Consider the following 20,038-nt stretch of genomic DNA (forward strand, 5'->3'; position numbering starts at 1 on the left):
GAACTTAATGAACAAAAAATGGATCTTCCTTATTTTATTTAAATTCCTAATCTACAATCTTATTAAAGAACGTATGAAGACAAGAACACAGTTACATTCAATGTGTGGTCTAAATGTCTGTATGTTTTATGAGAAACGTGTTTTTAAATACATGTAAATTATGTTAAGGTAGTTAAGCTATTATCTGCACTAGTTAAGTTACTGTATGTTTAATATTATATGCTGTGAGTATGAGTTCTACCAGTGGTTTTTCGCTCATAGATTTGAATCAATACTGAAAATTACAAATACAAAATTTTCTAATTTTCAATCAACAGTAAGATTTTTGCTATTTATTTTAAATCTAAATAAATCATCTGTCCCTTTTCTTCATAGTATAGTGAATAACTCCCTTTTAACATTTTAATTACCAATCCTTCTAAAACTAAATGTACTGTATATAAATTTATAAATTTTCGTTTGAGTAATATACAATATTTTCTAAATGTTTGCTTACTTTCTCTTCGGGTAACTCTTACTTTCCATTCATTTGTATGTTTCGAAGTTATATCTTTATCTATAACTTACAACTGACTATTATTTTGTTAATATCCGAATGCGAAACCATTAATCTTTGTTATTAAAAGGAAATAAAGTATCCGTCTCTCATAACTTATTATGTCTCGTTGCCCCTTAAATTCGTATAACTTCCCAGGAAAAAAGTAAAAATTCTGAATTGCAATTCCGAACTAGCATTTCTTACAAAGATATAATGAGCGATGGTGTTTGAAAAGAGAATATATTTAGTTCAGTAGACCCGTCACACAGTTGTTACAGAATTTGTAATTTTTTTTACTTCTTATTTATTTATGAACACTAAATATTCCAGACACTGTTTAAATATTTTTAGCGAACTGTAAATGTTTTATTAAAAACATGAACTCATTGTCATAAGTCATATAAATCATATCATATATAACGATTGCCTCGTATTCAATTTCAGATATTAAAGTATTCGCTACGAAACTTATCCAGCTGATGCAAACAAGAGATAAAAACTTGCAAAAAGTCATAATTATAATAATGAAATTTTTTAAAAGTCTATTAAAATACGGCAAAGAACATAAAGAACAATTATAAAGTTTTTTATACTAAAGTGAGAATATCTTTTATACCCTTTTTTAAGACCTGGAATTATTCATCATAAACATTAAAATTCAGTTTCAAATATTTAAAATTATGCGAAAGTGAAATGTAATAAAATGCTATGAACTCTAAGGTTAAAACCTAAAGGACTATTTTAAATAAGATTATTTATAGGATACAAATTAATTGACACACGACAAACAGCAGACTCTAGTAATACTTAATATTATTTGACTATATGCTTAAGTTTGCTTAAGTCTCATAATAACTCATATTATCCTAAATTATAAACAGAAATAAATATAACGAAACTTGATATATAATATTTTTTAATATTTTATATGTTATATAAAGGTTTAAAGAATGAAACTAATATTTTTCGGATATACTACGCGTGCTTTATTTTTTTTAAAGTACATACTCCCGACCGCGACGTTTCGCTTACTTCTCAGCAACCGTGATCACGGGCATCTCGTCTGCCGTAATATATCCGCGTATGCGTACCACATCCGATAATATTAGTTTCATTTAAATGAATAAAACTCGCGAAAGTCTTAGATCTCATTAAGGTTTAAAGAAATTGAAACAAAATAGATATTTACGAAACTGGAATATAACCTACATTTGAAATATAAATGATTCGTTTTACAAGTCTAGTGCTATTCTATGATAAACTGTTTTTTGACCCTCAGTTGGCCTTATTCTTACGACATCGCTTCGAAATGTGTCAGCGTTATTTTATGACCTCGAATTGAAATGTCAGAGAAAAATTTATCCCCGTCTGAAAACTGTATCCGAGTGATTGCACACGTATCTCACTTTTCAATTTAAATACTAAACACTGACAAAGGAATACCGAACGTATTCACAAACCCAATGGATAAGTACCGCTCGTTTTCAATATTGCAGAAAGTTTACAATTTGATTTAACTTCATAAACGTTTTTTAAAGTACGATCCTTCATTCTGTAAAAAAAAAATGTATATATTAAATACGAAAATAATGAAAACGAACTTTTGGAAAGGAACATGGAAAGGTCTGTTGGAACATTTTTTATATATTCATTCATTTTGATTTTACGATAACTTCCTTTGATAAAAAAAAATAAGTTATGCAAATGCATAATTGTCATATCAGTCGAATAATATGTTTTTAATTATTACGTTATTATCTTGTATCTACGAAACTTTAATAAATATTTTGTGATATTTTGGTAAACAAAGAACACTTCAGTATAGTTTGTATGAAGTAGTATGTTAGCATTTATAAAAGGCTCTCGTATTTGCGGAACAAAAGCCGTCCATAAGCTTACGTAGTGGTACTCTTTATGAAAGACAACAGCGACAGTCTACAATTATAAGCAACCACAACTCCAGTTGAACTAATTAACAATGTTCTACTTCTACAAATAACATATCTATATTAAAAATTAGTGGCTTAAACTTATTTTATATTAACACAACTATCCTCAGTGTTAATATTGTAAAATACACAAGATATTCTGTGTACCTTTAGCTATATTATTCCATATCAAAATCGTTGAAGGCTCAATTGTTCCAACTCATCGTGAAAAAAAATGAAATATTTAAAAAGCGCTTAAAGGTTAACGCTTCCTAATTGCTATTATTAAGTGGCAATAAATACCTGGGTAGTGTGTTTCAATTAAAAACGATTCAATGAATGTAATATGTGTGGAGCTTGTTTATATTTCACAACTTCAAAAAGCTATACCTACGTAAGAAAGAGATAACAAATCGATCGATAGTTTGCTTAGACATTAAGTGGCAACCACTGCATTGACCTCATTATTTAGGTGTTTCTTAGCTGCAGCATTAAAAATTTATATCTAAATAGGTGTACTTAATTTCTTTATATATATATATATTGCTTTTTATAGACTTAAGTAAAGATAAATTTACAATAAACATAATAAACTGATGTTAAGGAATATTACCCCTCCTCCTCTGTATATAAATCGTATAGAGATAGTAAAGACGCAAACAAGAAACGGAGGAAACAAATAACGCTTTACTTTATCACAGACAATTAATTAATATAATATATGTAACATAAAACACGAACTTCTTCAATAACACTACGTAACCATAACCTACAAGATATATTAAATTATGAATAGCTTTTCCATTATGATTTTTAGGGTAAGCTTGAGGTTAAAAAATATTACTGAAATATTAAAAAGAAAATAAAGATGATTTAATATGTTTAATTCAAACCTAGTATACGTTAAGTTGATATTATATTCAAATATTTTGTATTAATCTTGTACAGTTCAGGCTTATTTAATTTTTTTCTGCCAATATTTATTATAGATTTTTTGACATATTAAAAAAGTACATTAGGGACAATGGCGTTAAAAAAAAACAGGCTAAAAGTATAACTGTTTACAAAACAATATTAAGAAAAATAGCACAAACAAATACATACGTTCGTTAAAAAATTAAATATCTTTATTATTATTAATAGCTCAAAAATACAAATCTCTTTTACTTACTTTAATATATGAATAAAAATTGGTATAAAGTATTCAACAGTTTTCTAGACGATCTTTAAAATATCTTAATCTCATAATATGAAAATACGAGTAATTATATTTATGAATAACTATTTGTTGTAATAAAATGAAGCTATGAAGAAAAAACTTTTCTACCCACTGTTATATAAACATTGAGGGAAAAGTAAATAATTGATGTATATCATATTATGTACGTTATTATCAATGCAGACAAAACAATTAAGAACATTTAACAACATTACCAAACTTAGAACGTACCTACATCATAGAACTTTAATCAATTTCCGAATTAAGCTTTCCTTGGCCATTAAATTTCTTAATTGTTGTTTATTGTTTTGTGTTACAAAATTTGTATAAGAACAAGAAAATAATCATATTTAATGAAATTAATGTTCACTTTAATATGGTAACATAATTTTTATTATGGTTCACGTTTTAAAAATTCGTTGATAATAACACTATTAATGTTAAAAAGTGACTGAAAAACTTATGCTCTACGTATGTAAACATGAAGTGATACTTTTTTATAACTTTCCATTTATTCATCATAGCTTAAAATAACTAGAATTCTAAAATATTGAATAGATTCTCAACTATCTTGTCTATCGGAGCAACATTTACTGAATGAACGTTAACCGACAACGAACTGACAGGCGGGCGAAATTGATAGGAATCGACATTGCCTTAAGTGACGTTTATTTCGTGTTATTAATGAAACTAGCAATTAATTTGGTATTCAAATATCACGACATACACTGGGAACATCATTGAATTGAATAGATGCGACAAGAATAGGTCCAGTGTTGAAGTGAGCGTGTGTGTGGGTTGGCAGGCGCGACGAATGGCCGATCAGGGCGCAATCGAGCCGTCAACCCTTCCTACAGCGAGGACTCAGTGGCGGAGACGGCGCTCTCCAAGAAAAACTCCGACGGTAAGAGCTAAAGAGGCTAAAAATAGTTGTCTTTCTATCTAAGAAAACCTCTTCGTCTGAAGACATGCTCTCACTGTCGCTTGCGAGTAGTAAATGACTAAAACGTTATTAGATTGTGTGGAGACAGCGTCGTTAAATGTAGTTGTCATTTCATTACGTAGTTCTGTACTCTAACTCACCACTTCATGACGGTATATCACATCAAACTATGGAAACCGTTTTAATGTTTGTATGAATCCTTAGCTTGCTAGTTCCTAATTAACAAAATTGTATCATTTTAACAATGCTTGACTTAGAAATCTATGTGATACAAGCCCTTCATTTCGATGGCCCTAGAGAGCACCCTGTGTCAGGATACTAATAAGTAATTACCTATAATAAGTAATTAAGTGAATATTAATATTATGCCATAATTAACCTATAAATAATATAAATGTATATATTTGATATTGTTTAACTATTTTCAATAAATACGTGTAAAATATTAATAAAACTATTCTATGGATGGCTGGTACGTTATGTTAACATCTAATGTTTTAACATTATATTTAAACAAGATTTTTTTTAATCAATCACATTGTTACGTAAGCTTGTAGTGTTTCAGCTTCAAGGCATATTTTTGTATAAAAACTCTTTTTTCCTTAAGAGCTCTATCGCTCGGTCGAACAACACCTCAACACGAGCAATGAATTCCGCAAACGAGAGCATAATTTATGAGGTAAAGGTCGTCTTTATGACAACGTAACACTTGTGTTTATTTGTGTTTACTATCTTTGTATGTGTGTTTGTCATGTATTGTTTCCTTATTTATCAAACCTTGTGTGACATTTCAATGTAACAAGCATCGTAAAGCAGATTCATTCTTGTGTAAAGCTTGTCACTTTTTAAACCTTTTGTAATGGAAGATTTTATCGTGTATAAGAAAAATCTCTTCGGATTCTACTTAAAATTTAGTAGATGATGAACTGATTTACATAACTTTATATTAATAAACATGATCCTTTATGTACTTATTACAAATGTATCGAAATAATTATAATTTAAAACTCTTTATTCAGTGTAATTTATGTTTACAGTATTTATATGTCGTATGAATAGAAAACCCACATTTTGAAAAACCTGTACATGAAGTAACCTATCTAAGTTTCCTAATGAATATATCTAATAAATTAAAAATTATAAGTAATCAAACCCACAAAACTGACATAAAAAATAATTAAAAATAATGATATAAAAGCATTGTTTTTAAATATTTTTACATAGCAAACTCTCTGCCGACACTAAAAATATATAGAAAATTATATATATATATGTATATATTTAAATTTATATATTGTTGTATTTATTCCGAAAATAGAATAAGTACTATATTCGAGTCGCTAGTTAAGTATTTAATTATTTTGGAATGAACCACTCTGTGCCAATTTTCATAAAATATTTCACGTCTGAACCGCTTTTTTATACCTAATGACGTTAAAGACTAAATTGGGTCGTAACGAAACGACGAATGTAAAAATGTACTTGATATTCTGCCTTTATATTGTAACTGTTATAACGAGTATTTACAAATAGCTTACAAAAGCAGCATACTCTTGTGTCTATTTAGGCAGACTTCCTCACTGTTCCAAACAGCTTAACATACAATTTAAATATTTTAAGTTCTTTAATTGTTCATGATAAACTACAATAAATAAAATAAAACAATTAAAATTGCCTTCTTAAGATTGTTTTCAACAGATTGTTATTTAAACAAAATACATTTATAGAAAAGAATAATAAAAAGAAACATCAAATTAACCATACTGTTCTTTGAAAAGTTCCGATTGTCAAAGTATCGAGAATGATGAAAAGATGAAAAGTTTCAAATCAAGACTTTAAGTGGAGCTTGTTTGGTTAAAAATGGGGTTGTGCTAATAATGCAATAAGATTGTGCGAGTTGAAGGAAGTTTAAACGAACATCTATATTATAGTACTTGAGTCCTCCCCCGGGGCCGCGATCCGAGTCCATTATCTTGTTTCAGAAGTTTAATTGAATATTACGTTTTGATGCAGACGAGGACGAGGAGCCGCGCTGCGTCACGTTGACTTCGCGACACAAAGCTGCCATCCGTTTTATAAGAAAGGTACGTACATTGTCATTTTAATTTAAGCTAAAATATTTTATTTTTAATATATACTGAAAGGAGTTTAATTAAACCTTTTAATATAATAAAAGCCTTATGTCAGTACTTCAATTAAGTTCAAATTTGTGTACAAATCAACATTTTAAATAAAACCAGTGTTTACTGCGGCGTATTCGTGAAAGTAAAATTAACATAATAGTAATAAAAATTAACATCATTACTAATACATATGAAATTTTTATTGTTTTTTTATGTATAAATAGAGTCGAATAGTTGTTTAAGGTCGTGGTGTGAAAAAGTTGCTTATAAAAGACTAACGACATTTGTGATTTGTAGTAGCTTAAAACTGAGAACTCAAAATTTAAAACTGTTAACATGATCTTGGAAGAGTGAACAATTTCTTGTTCTTAATTTTCACACGGTCGAACACTCATATTTACTTCGCTGCAGATATACTATAATATGAAAGAGTGGAATAGAACAGGCGATGTTTTTATTATATTTTATACGTAATGTAAAAGGTAAACTATAAGTGCTCGGGTAGATTACAGACATCAATATTGTGGACTCGTAATTTTTTATAGGAGTAGAAAATGCTTAATAATTTTCAACATTATTTCTCAATGTAATGACGCAAATGTATGTCAGTAACAGTCAGAGTTGAGTTTAAACATTCTGGAAAACGTTAAAATAAAATTCTCTAAACCCAAATATTCATTAACATCCCACACAAGAGATTTGGCTCCGACCGCGTTAAAAAAAATATTATAGATATTTAGTAATAAATAAATTTTAACTTTACATAGCACAATCTACATAATATTTATAGCACTCTTAAATATATGTATGTATTATTTAATAGCTATTTATTTTCAATGGAAATTTATCGTTACAAAAAATACCACATCTTCCCGCCCTACGCTAGGTCCCTCATAAATTATTTCTCGGTTTTAAAATCACCGCATGTTCTGAAAATTATGGGCAATTTAAACGTATTATCTAATTCCCTTACAGATTTCGGCGCTTTACAAGCAATATCACTTCTAATAAATGGGGTTCGTTGAGGCAGAGAATTTTTAAGTTGTTCTTAAATAAAAAAAAACTTCACCTTCTAACCTTTACATAATTGATGAGATTGGTGAAAGAGCAAAACGAAGTAAACATCGAGCCTCACTGAATTATTTAAATGTTTACAATACATCCAGAGTTCGCAGATTGACCCAACTTTAGCAACACTGAACTCACTTTCACGTTTCAGCGATCCACAATTAGTTTTCTAGCCAAACTACAAACCTTGGTCTTGTACACTATTTCTATCCGCGTAAAGCCGATGCGCCAGATGTTTTGTAATTAGTATACTTATTAGGGTAATAAATTACAAATTTAAGATCGAAACTAATCGGTTTATTTTCGTGGGAGGTAAATAAATAAAATGTTGCCAAAGCCGTGAGCTTATAAAAGACTGCATGACTTCATTTCTTTAATATTATTCGCATATTTAAGTATAAGTTCAAATGTTAAAAGCAAAACTGTATACATATGTCCTTGCAAAATATTTTGGGACTATATTAACAAGATCATAATAAATGAATTAAAAATATCTGAAGATCGAATTCAAGTATTAATTATGAAATTCTGACAGATGAAGTATTTTGTGGCTCGACGTAAATTTAAGGAAGCGTTAAAACCCTACGACGTAAAGGACGTTATAGAACAGTATTCCGCTGGACACGTCGATCTGCTGGGGCGAGTGAAAAACGTCCAGACTAGGTAGTACTGCAGGGCTCCCAGTAGTATAAATCTATACGTATAAACCAATAGTAATAATATAAATTTAATTAATATTCATTTAAATGGTTCTTATGATTCTTTTATCCGTATAGATTTGTACTTCTATGTTAAAAATTATTCAGTGAGTTCTTTAAAAATCTTTGCACCACCTCTTACAAGTTACCTTTCCCTTTTCTCGACTGGAACATACACTAACTTTCTTTAAGTCTCTGTAGAAGATTGAACCTCTTTATATCTCTAGTATATCTATGTCATTCTCAATAAGTAGCTGTTCCTGTAGTTTGTGTGAGTTTTTATTATAAAGTTTATACGTTATATATTATAACTACTGAAAATTTTCAATTACATAAAAAGTTATAACATTCTATCAGTAGCGTGTAGTAATGAAAAATTTTCAGTGGAACAACATGGTAATTCGTGTTTGTAAAATAAAATTACCACCATCAGGTATAAATAAATATTTACCACATCAGCATTACCAATATTGATTGCGGTATAGATCAGAACCTTCAATATCGCGCATGACTATCTCTCACTACGGCCAATACATATAATTATTGTAAAACATTGTTCACATTTTGTCAAACTTCTTTCATCCAAGATCAACATAGACAGCCTTTGATCTCGTTTTAAGTAGAAACAAACATTTCATATTTGACTGACATTTTGAGCCTTGAATGCCGTCAATATTCAGGAACGTCACAAAACGGAAGGTCAATAAAAAAATATTTTTATAATGTTATAACAAAAACATCACGATACGACAAAATAGACATTTTGGCTACTATTCAAACAATCGAGCAACCAAATAGTTTTGCTTCCTGACAGACGTTTGTTTTAATTAAATCCTTTTAAAATTGGACATGAGGAATTTTTTATTTCCGTATAGCTCAAGTATTTTGTCGCGCGCAAGAGATTTAGAGAAGCGTTGAAACCTTACGACGTGAAAGACGTGATAGAACAATACTCATCGGGGCACGCTGATCTTCTAAACAGAACGAAGAACCTGCAATACAGGTGAGGTCGGGTGATAAAGGACGTATCGTGATGGAAGTGCAGCCGCTGACGAGTATTTGTTGTTTATCTTTATACATGGCTCTATGTTTTCTCACAAAATTGATAATAAAATTGACTTTTAAATTATTTTAAATCTTTTAACGGTGTTGTAGTTTATAAAATATATAGTGAATTGATATAAATATTTCTAATTAAAAAAACTTTGATTCAATGTGCTTTACAATAATTAGAAGAGTTTTGTCCGTTTCCACTTACCTTAAAACATCATAATAAATGTGTATAATTATAAGTAGATAATTAAATAAAACACTCTATATTATATATATATTATATGTAAAATTATTATTATCTACTTCAAATAGTTACGACATTCTTATAAATTAGGCAACTTTTTTCTAATGACGGTTAATGTATGGTTGCATATTTTCTTTAATGGCCTTTTTTGTGACAAACACGAGTTAACTCAGTCGCTTCATATTTTCCTTTTGCATGAAATGAATTTTTGAATTTCCTAATCATTATTTATCATTAAAAAACACAGTGAGCAGACGTAAGAATATTTGCAATAATTTTATTACGAGAATAATATATGAAGTCATTATATGATCAAACGTATTTATGAAACTATATAAACAGTTAGCATGACATAAAGTTTAATTTACTTAATAAATTTTATTATTTTCAAACAAATGTCAAAGCACACACCAAACGCAATTATAATTTATTTGTCGTTACTAACGTAAACACCGCCATCCAACAAATAAAACCAATACAATGAGAATGAAACATTTCAAGCTTCAAAGTCCTTCAAACAATCATGTTACATTATTTAATTCATTGTTATTATTTTCATAGTTAGAATGCAATCCGGTATTCAAGGAGTTCTTGTTTTATTGTTGGTTTTGGCAAAGGAAAGTAAACAAAACGTTATTATTGCCAATGTTTTAACGTCTACTCAATCTAGTACGAATTACCATTTCGTAATTATTTCATTTTCGATTTGAACTACCTAAACCTACATCGCATTATTAAAGCTTACCAATTATTTTTGCTAGGTAAAATTGGTTATCTTGTAATACCGTATTTACAGGTTAGACCAAATTCTTGGCAAGCAAGGTTCAAAGGCTAAAGATGTTTACGCATCTAAGATTAGCCTAGCTTCCAGAGTAGTTAAAATTGAAAGACAAGTGAGTAATTACTTCGTATTCATAGGTTTTAAATTTATATTAGATATATTTTAATTACAAAAAAAAACATATTTTAGGTAGATGATATAGAAAATAAGTTGGATCACTTATTAGAGATGTATGAAGAAGATAGACGGTCGTCGAGGAGGATGCGTAATGAGCTTGATGGAGGTGCTGAGAGTGGAACATCAGGGGAGATGCAGCTGAGAACACGTCCAGCCATACAGGAGAAACAGTGCTCGGAACCAAACTCACCTGTCTCTAGAACATTTGAACATCCTGTACCGACCTCCGCGCCCCCCATACCCCATAAACGACCCATGAACAGAGGATATTCTGATCTAGGCACTAGGTTTATGAGGAAGAAAGTAATTGTGAAGTAAGACAGAATAAATAACAAATAGCTACATATTACATGAATTAAGTTAACGACAAATGTCATTATGCGTATGCTATTTTAGAACATCATCCAGCCGTTGTACAGAATCGCCGAGAGACGATGAAGTGGTAATTGTGGTGCCGACGGATCGTGAAGATACTCCTCCGCGGATCGTCACGGACAGTTCAGGTAATGTAAAGCATTTTTTATATTATCGTCGTTTATTGTGTAGAGGTAATTTAGTTTTGTATATTTATGATTCCTACTTTTTTAACAAACGTATTTTACAAATAAACTGTATATTATAGCGTCTTTTTCTTATTATTATAACCATAGCTTTTATCAAAAAAAAAGCAAAACTATCGACCGACCAAATCCACAGTTGTTTATATATTATATTTTCTAATACTTTGATAATTATATTTTCAACTCCGATTCTTAAACATTCGTAGGTATTTTAATATGTATAGTAATATTATATGTGTATTATTAACATACAGTTATTATATCGTTAACACAAAGAATGTCAATGGCGATAAAGATTTACATGAAAAAGGCATGTTTACGTATTCCACACTGTTTTGGCTACCAAATGCTATACAACAGCTACCGAGAAAATATGAATCGATAAAGAAGGCATTAACGGATGAGCGTGTTTTAGTCCTAAACATTGTTCAAATTGTTTTTGTTAACATTTGCTGAATCAGAATGAATATCATTATGTCATGACGTAACGTTATGTTGTAAGATCGAAACCTTAAAAGAATGGTGTTCAGGGTAGAGAATATCGTTATACATTTTCGTAGCTTTTATAACGAAAGTTATTATTGGAAACAAAAAAAAATATTGTGTTTGTTTGTTTCGAGACCACAAGCAGTTCTATTTATTCTTTTTTGCCTTTAAAGTAAACAGTATGGTCGATAGTTTTACTGTATGTTGACTCAAATCTGTTTATAATTATTAACATAGGTAAATTTTTGTGGGCAATAATTTTATAGTAACCATTCTAATAGTGATTGACTTAATCTAATTGAGTATACCTTTATTATTAACACTCTTAGCCGCTTTATTATAGATAATCTTACATGATGCAGTTCATCCACATCTATGTTTATAACAACAGACCACAATTGTGACAACTTATCGAAGATCATAATCAATGTATTTCAGGAATATTTAATTTTATGTCGTAGCTAGAAGAAAATTGACTAATTTAACCAATTACACGTCGTTGCCATAGGTATAAATATGCGATTGTTACAAAATTGCAGCATCTTATGAAGACTATTCGTCGTCAACCTCTCTCTGACCGACATCTTGGGAGAGCCCCATTCCTATCGGCCCCCGCCGGCTGCGTGAGTCCTGAAACATCCCATTTTGATGTGTGGAATGTGTACTCGTATTATAGATTCTCTCTCTCCCTATTCCGACGTTTCCCGCCTCATGTGTACCAACCTGTCCCCCGTCACTCCTGCCTTATGAATGCTCATAATGATGGTGTTGTATGTAGATATTTTATATTATCTCTCCTTTTTATATTTTACATAAATACATTTTATGTGACGTTTTTATAAATTAAGATAATATTCCATATATGAAGAATCTTTAAACGAAGTCTTAGTGATACAATGCGTGTTATAGTATTTTGTTTTGAAGATTCAATTTAAACATTTCAGTTGTCTAGATGGTTCATGAGTTAACTTGATCGGAATTGATGTTAGTATTTAGTAAGTGAAAGTGAACTGTATTCAGTTTCATTTAGTTGTTAGTCATGTAACTTGATTGTATTCCATTAAAGCATGTTTTGTAATAATTTACAATTAAATGTGTTACTGTTATCTGTAGTTCAGGATATTGATCTGGAATGATATATCAAATTATGGATGGTTGAAATAAGAAAATATATTAAAACTTTTAAATACATTAACCCATGCATGTGTATTAAGATATTTTAAATTAATATGTAAAATAGAGCATTTGTTCTAACCTTGTATTATTTATAGGCTCTTCGTGGATCAAATTTTCATCATCACAGGTACGGCGATATATATGTTTAATGTGAATATAAAAATTTGGTGAATATTGCAGAAGTATGCGGAAGTTGTTCCGTAGAAGTGGAAACGGAGGCGGAGGCCGGCGGCTCGAGGTCTGGCAGCTCAGGGTCGCCGTCGTGGTGTGAGGGTGACGGTGCTGATGAAAGAGACTATGGCTCCGGTGACTCCCTCGCTGAGGATGCCGCCTTACTAGGCGAAGTACAGCCTGGACACCCTCGAATCATGCGTCCGCAAAGACGAGATGTTGCCGTCGACTTACACCTCCTTCGACCCGATGTATGAGCAAAGATACCATCGGCCGACCGATACAATTCATTAACTTTGTGTAAGAAATTCTCTCGTGACATAAAATGGGGCGAACTTCTTAATCAGACTTGACTCTAGTGCCGTACTATAAATTTAACAACGATTAATGTACTGTGTTATACCTAAGTCATCGATTCCAGTCGTTTTATGTAATGTATAAAGACCAAAGACTCGATATAGACATGGTAACTAAGTAATAAATTATGATAATATATAGTATTACGCTTAAAACGCCCAACTGCTTATAAATAGCTTACAATACCTGTAGATTGAGGCTTCTAATCTTACTATAAGTATTATAGTTAATTTAAGAATTTACAACCTTAATTAATCGTAAAAGCGTTCAATACTTTAAAAATATGAAGCGATAAAATATTATATAGTAAACACTACACACAAGGCAATGTTTTGTAAAAACACGCAGATTACTTAGAGTACTATTTGTTCAGTTTGCGACAATTTAAGTTTTATTGTTCACTCTATTAGAGAATATTTATTCTGTTGATAAATTTAAATATATATAAATTTGTTGTATATCTTTATTAATTTAAGACGAATGCTAGTCAACTCCGCTGTGTAAGTCAAATTGTGTGGTTGGAAATTTTTAAATATTTCCTGTTTAACGTCTTACATTTTAAATTATGTAATTAATTATAAATCTAAAAAGTCATCGAAATATTGATGAAGTCTACTGAAACTGGTAAACATAATTGTTAGAATATTATTTTAAAAGCCGTAAAGGATATTTAAACCTTCTCATTTTTAATATCACACATTAGAATTAAAAATACGTGAATGGCCTACATTAGGAAAAATTTAAAAATATATCTCTGTTTATTAACTCATTTTAATAAAATAACTGTGATAAGTTTTTCAGTTGTAGTACCTTGTCAAATCAGAACAGTAGTCTGTAACAGAGCTCTTGAAACAATTGTATAATGATATTCGAGCTGGATTGCGTTCTTAAAATTAAAGTTGTGTATGAAAAAATATTGAAATTCAAATAAAACAAGACGAAATTAATTCTAATAGTTGTAAATACAATCGAAAATAATCTTTATCGACTTGAAATTTATAATTCAAAATCTAAGAACAATGCTTTAATTGACAAACAGCCTCATAGTGATAGTAACTAACGGGACCTTTTAAAAGATAATAATAGAACTGTTTGTATGAAATTAGAAGAACGCAAACCAGGTTACATTTTAGATAACTTTCTTGTATTCATATTACTTTTCTATATTTCAACTCGAAGATAAAACTGCATCATGTTTCTTAAAAAACAGTTTAATTTACTCGTGGACATGAATAGAATTTTCGCTGTAATGGCTACTGGTATAGTTTTTTCGGTTATAAGCAGATCATGTCATAAAATTGGTTTTCGAACTTATTTTGCCGAAAAGAAAATATGTACTTTACACAAATATGTACATATATTCATATATATTACATCTATATTTTTTCTTAATTTCACCAACAGGGACCAAAAAAATATTTAAAAAAAAATCCAAACGGCAAACTTTATACGATTTTATAAATTTTAGACAAAAAACAAATATTATTGTATTTTAAAAAATATGATGCAGGTTTATTACATACGAGCTTAACTAATTTCCTCGGTATCCTAATCTTGAACCAATTTTAAAAAATTTTCGACACTTTTCTTAAATAATCAGGGTAAAAATTGCCTGGCCTATGAATAATAGCTATTTGTAATGTTAAAGTAAACAATATGTATATAGATATAATAGCTTCACGAGAAAACCAGGTTTACACTGGTCCTAATTTTAAAATTGTGTAGGCCTTTTGCCTAGTTTCAGCTGATAAGAACCTTATTTCGCACAATTTGTTAACATTAAGATACAAAATGTGTAGGTGTGCTTAAAAATAAATCTGAACAATGCTGTGCCTACATTTAATAAATGTTATGGTCCAATATATATAACATTTTTTACTAAATTTACCAACACAGTTTAAAAGTATTATTTATTTTCCCTGAAAATTATATATGAATGAATGAATCTTAAGCGAAACTGTCGAAAAGAAACTTTTCCTAATATGATAAGGTTTAAGGCAATACGAATGTAGTATTAATTAGACAGATAAGCACTTATATTTCGCAATATATATGTATAATATACAACTAAGTAGTTAAAACTATCTACACGCCATATTATTTGTTTTACAAAAACAGGAAAGCACACTAGTACTTTTTGTGTTATAACATTTACTGTAGAACTTTCTGTAGCACAAAACATTTATCTACCTCTATAAGAAGGGAGATATCGTTGTACCTACATCCTTACTTAAGTTTTATAGCACGAGTTAATGTATTGCTCTAAGTAAGAAGGAATTAAACCACTGTCTGACTTCACATTCAACTAATTATTCTACCATCCATTAATCAGAAGTGGATCTATACTTTTTACGAAATATTTACTTTTTATTAGCCCCATACGCGTAAATGTATACGTGTAATTTATAAAACTAAACATTAGGTATTTCTCCTATATGTAACGTACAATTACTTGCTGGCTGGTTTACGTACGATTTTATTATCTTAATTACCTTAAATTTGTAGCAAACTCTCAATCTTAAATAAAATAGACTATAAATCAACCATACGCTGGTTTTCGCCGAAATGAACGAAATTCATATGGGGAGGTAGCACTTTATTAGAACTGGTATAGACTAAAAAAATAATAAAAAGCTTTTTTACATTTTAGTACACCTACCTGGGTAATTTAGTTCAAATAGTTATAATTTATAGCTATAAATTTGTTATAATTTATAGCCAGATTCGAAATTTGTATGTTAGAAAACTTAAAACAGATTTTCGAAAAAATTTATATTTCGTTCGACACATATGTATATCTCAAGGGTTAATTTGCATGAAATATAATAAGTATTTTTTTAAACTAACGAAATTACCTTTACAAAATTATCTTTATCTAATTACAGACAAACTTTGACGAAATCTTTTTTTAAACTAAATAAAACCTCCTTAATTCTCGAACATTGAAAAATTCACAAAATTTAAGGATTTCTGTAAGTCTCTATTTCTGATCGCTATATATCACCGAAATCTGTCATTAAATTTCCACAAAAAAGGCAATCATTGTAATTATTTTCATATGCTTACCTCTGAGAACTATTTTTCACCCGATTTAGCCTTTATTTAACACACTACTTATTGTATAAGTGTAGTTAGAGCATAAAATTTTATAATAATAATGAAACCATTGATATGATTAATTGATATTTTTTTTAAATTATTGTTGTTATTTATTTTAGTGGCTTTTAGTTTTAATAATTGAAATTGTTATATTTATTCAATAAATAAATTGATGAATAGTCTGAAATTCATGCAAGTTTTTCAATTCCCACAATTATTTACCAGTCGTTTGATCCTAGCGTGACCATTAGCGGTCAAGCCTCATGATTTGATCAAAGTGTGAAGTTGGGGCGTGTAGAGTTAGAAACTTGGTTCTAGGTAAGATCTAATAACTTTATGACAATACAGGTAGGTATCTATAACTTATAAAATTATCTCGGCCAAAAATTATTGTGGAAATATTCTTGATGAAAATTCACTTTTTTAAGTTATCTACTTATGACAATAATGACAATATTAGACTACTTGAACCAATATTTTTAGCTTAGTTCTAAACTATAGCAAATCTTAATGGATTTTACGTTTACCAGACATGTGTACAGAATTAGTGTCGTAAAGACAATTACACTCTTACACACACGTATCTTGTAGGGACGCTATAAACTTCGTATGGTTTACAAATTAATGATTTACGCATGTTTTTTATTTCTATTTACTATTTACAATTTTTTCTTAAGTAATAAACATGTAATAATTAAAACACATACTTTAATAAACATATTGTAATTAAAACGACCCTCCTCATAACTCTCAACAACACCACAATCAACCATAACTTAACAGTAAGACTCAATAAAGTTGGCGATTCAATTTTAATGATTAATTAATTGAAAATACGTGTGTGGGCCAAACTTTCCATTCTTCCACACAAAACTGAAAACAAAACAGAGTTCTTAAACATACATTAATCAACCCGAAATTTTCACCTCTTTTCATCTAATAACCATATCAGACAAAGGATCTTCGTTATTCCATCGCCACATAAAGTTTGTACTTATATTGTATATAAAATGCATATTAAATGTATCCTAAAAATAGAGTTGAAAACTTGATTTCGAGCTATCCTCCACAAGCATAATAGCATGCCACAAAAAAATTGTAAATTAGAACTAAAAAATGATAGATAATTAACACTTTCAGGATTTAAAAAACAGCTCAGATATGTTATAATTATACGATCAATTATCAACAGCAGTACAGTCTTCTGATGAGAAAAAGTCTTTACTACCAATCAGTGCCGTAACTAGGGCGGTGCCAGCAGTGCCCAGGCACAGGGCGCAGACTCTGGAGGGGTGCAGAAATCACCAGATTAGTATCTAGTTTTATATCATGCATGGTAGCTAATAGGTACATTTTGTTTTATTGCGAACATGGTGTAAACTCGCCCTACTGTACTATCTATATCGCATTTTTCAAGCGATCTTGAAACAACAACACGTGTAAAGTCCACCTTTATTGGTTTCATACATACTCAAACAAAAGTATTTTCAATGATAAATGATAGAAAATAAATTTCCAATAAGAATATTTTTATTTTTTATAAAAAAAAATAGTAACAAGTAAAACACATGACAGAGCTAAACCAAAGATTACTAAATAAATAGTTTCTATGTAAACTTGTCCTTTTAAGAACGCTTACAATATTCATTAATATCTGAACGCATCCATGTTAGAGTGGGAATCCCCTCGCATTTAACAGTTTTTATGTCATTCTTAGCCAACAGGCAGATATTAAAAAACGAGTATCATCTTTCATCAGTAATAATATTACTCTCAAGTAATGTTCATAGAGTTATTTTGGTTTACATTACTTTATTCATTTTTACAAAAGGCTTTTGATTAAATTTTAATCAAGAAAGAAATAAATGAAGACATATTTTAAAAGTGTGTACCAGCATACTTTTATTTTGCGCGAAAAATAATTTACCGCTCAAAGGCTCTCATGAGCGTAATGGAGAATCAGGATCTGGAGTTTTCTTAAGTGCCGTGGATATGATTTCAAAATTCAACCCTGAACTTAGATCCCATATTGAGTCGCTTCATAAAGGAAATATTTCAAATTTTATGTCTTATATTCAAAACGAGCTTGTAGATATTCTTACCTCTAAGGTCAAAAAACAAATTTTAGACAATGTTCGTGCGGCAAAATGCTTTTCCATACTTTATGATTGTACGCCAGACGTATCGCAAAAAGAACAGATGTCGCAAATATTGAGATTCGTAAAAGTATCCGAGCAGAAAGTTACAATCGAAGAACGATTCAAAGATTTCGTCCAGTCTCATAAAAAAACGGGCGAGGGATTTTTGAAAGAGATTTTAGAGAAATTAGAAGTTGTAGGATTGAATAATCAAGATCTTAGTAGCCAAGGCTACGACAATGGTAGTAATATGGCCGGTTAATATAGCGCAGTCCAAGCCAAATTAAAACAAATTAATGAAAATGCTTATTATCTGCCGTGTGCAGCGCATTCTTTGAATTTATCTGGCTTACACGCTGCTAGTGTCACATCTGACATGATAATTTTTTTGGAATAATCCAGAAAATATTTGTGTGTTTTTCGAGTTCAACGGTCAGGTGGGAAACTTTAATGAAACACTTAAACATTTCTTTGAAGAACCACGCCAACACTAGATGGGCCTCTAAAGCTAGGGCCGTCAAAGCTTTGAACTCGCAAATACCCCAAATCCGGTGTGTGTGCTAACGATTCAAACTACCAATGATTACAATGCGAAAACAAACTCTACAGGTAAAAGCATAATTGACCAAATTAATTATAAATTCACACGTACTCTCCAAATTTGGGATAATATTTTGGAATCTGTTGACACAGTGAATGTAGCTCTACAGTCTAAAACTATGACTATCGACAAAGCTTCTGAACTAATCAAGGGACCAACAAGCCAGATACAAAATATTCGCGAGACTGTAGACATTGTTTTCGAAAAGGCAAAAAGAATTTGTGAACAAGATGGCATTGAAGACAATTTTCCTGAAAAGCGACGAAAGCAAGTAAAAAGACACGATGTAAGTGAAAGTTCAGACACCGGCTACGCCATTACTCAGCAACAAAGTTTCAATATTGAAATAAATGAAGCAACAGTTACAATTATTTCTGAATTAAAATGGCGATTCGAAAAACTACGCGACATATAAAACTCTTTCGGTTTTTTTACCTTAAAACACATTATTACATTTTCGGTTGAAGAACTAAAAAAACATGCAGCTGATTTGAGTATCAAATATTCTGCAGATATAAATGCCACAGAATTTTGGTTCGAAATAGAAACGTTGAAGGGTCAAGTTAAAGCGACTACATTATTTGATAAATGTGAATGTCAGTCAAGTGTGGGTCTTCTCAAAGCTATAGTGGAATTGGATATAAAGGAAATGTTTCCCAATGTAGTAGTTGCTATAAA

General features: G+C 30.1%; 1 protein-coding gene across 6 annotated transcripts in view; it reads left to right on the forward strand.

The window, feature by feature from the left end:
* Window positions 1-14,112, forward strand: part of LOC116778772 (potassium voltage-gated channel subfamily KQT member 1) — a 37,267-nt gene extending 23,155 nt beyond the window's left edge. For 2 of the 6 annotated variants that reach the window (XM_061529839.1, XM_061529837.1), the window contains exons 10-16: window positions 4,491-4,589; window positions 6,642-6,712; window positions 9,393-9,520; window positions 10,611-10,707; window positions 10,785-11,086; window positions 11,169-11,275; window positions 13,175-14,112. In XM_061529839.1, coding sequence (XP_061385823.1) covers window positions 4,491-4,589; window positions 6,642-6,712; window positions 9,393-9,520; window positions 10,611-10,707; window positions 10,785-11,086; window positions 11,169-11,275; window positions 13,175-13,422 — 1,052 coding nt within the window. In that variant the 3' untranslated portion in view covers window positions 13,423-14,112. Of the gene's footprint in view, window positions 1-4,490; window positions 4,590-6,641; window positions 6,713-8,354; window positions 8,483-9,392; window positions 9,521-10,610; window positions 10,708-10,784; window positions 11,087-11,168; window positions 11,276-12,357; window positions 12,442-13,174 lie in introns of all 6 variants that reach the window. The other 4 variants (XM_061529842.1, XM_061529838.1, XM_061529840.1 and 1 more) reach the window with 4 other exon arrangements.
* Window positions 14,113-20,038: the final 5,926 nt, after the last annotated feature.

The sequence above is a fragment of the Danaus plexippus genome, chromosome 6 (assembly GCF_018135715.1).
Source record: "Danaus plexippus chromosome 6, MEX_DaPlex, whole genome shotgun sequence".
Taxonomy (NCBI): domain Eukaryota; kingdom Metazoa; phylum Arthropoda; class Insecta; order Lepidoptera; family Nymphalidae; genus Danaus; species Danaus plexippus.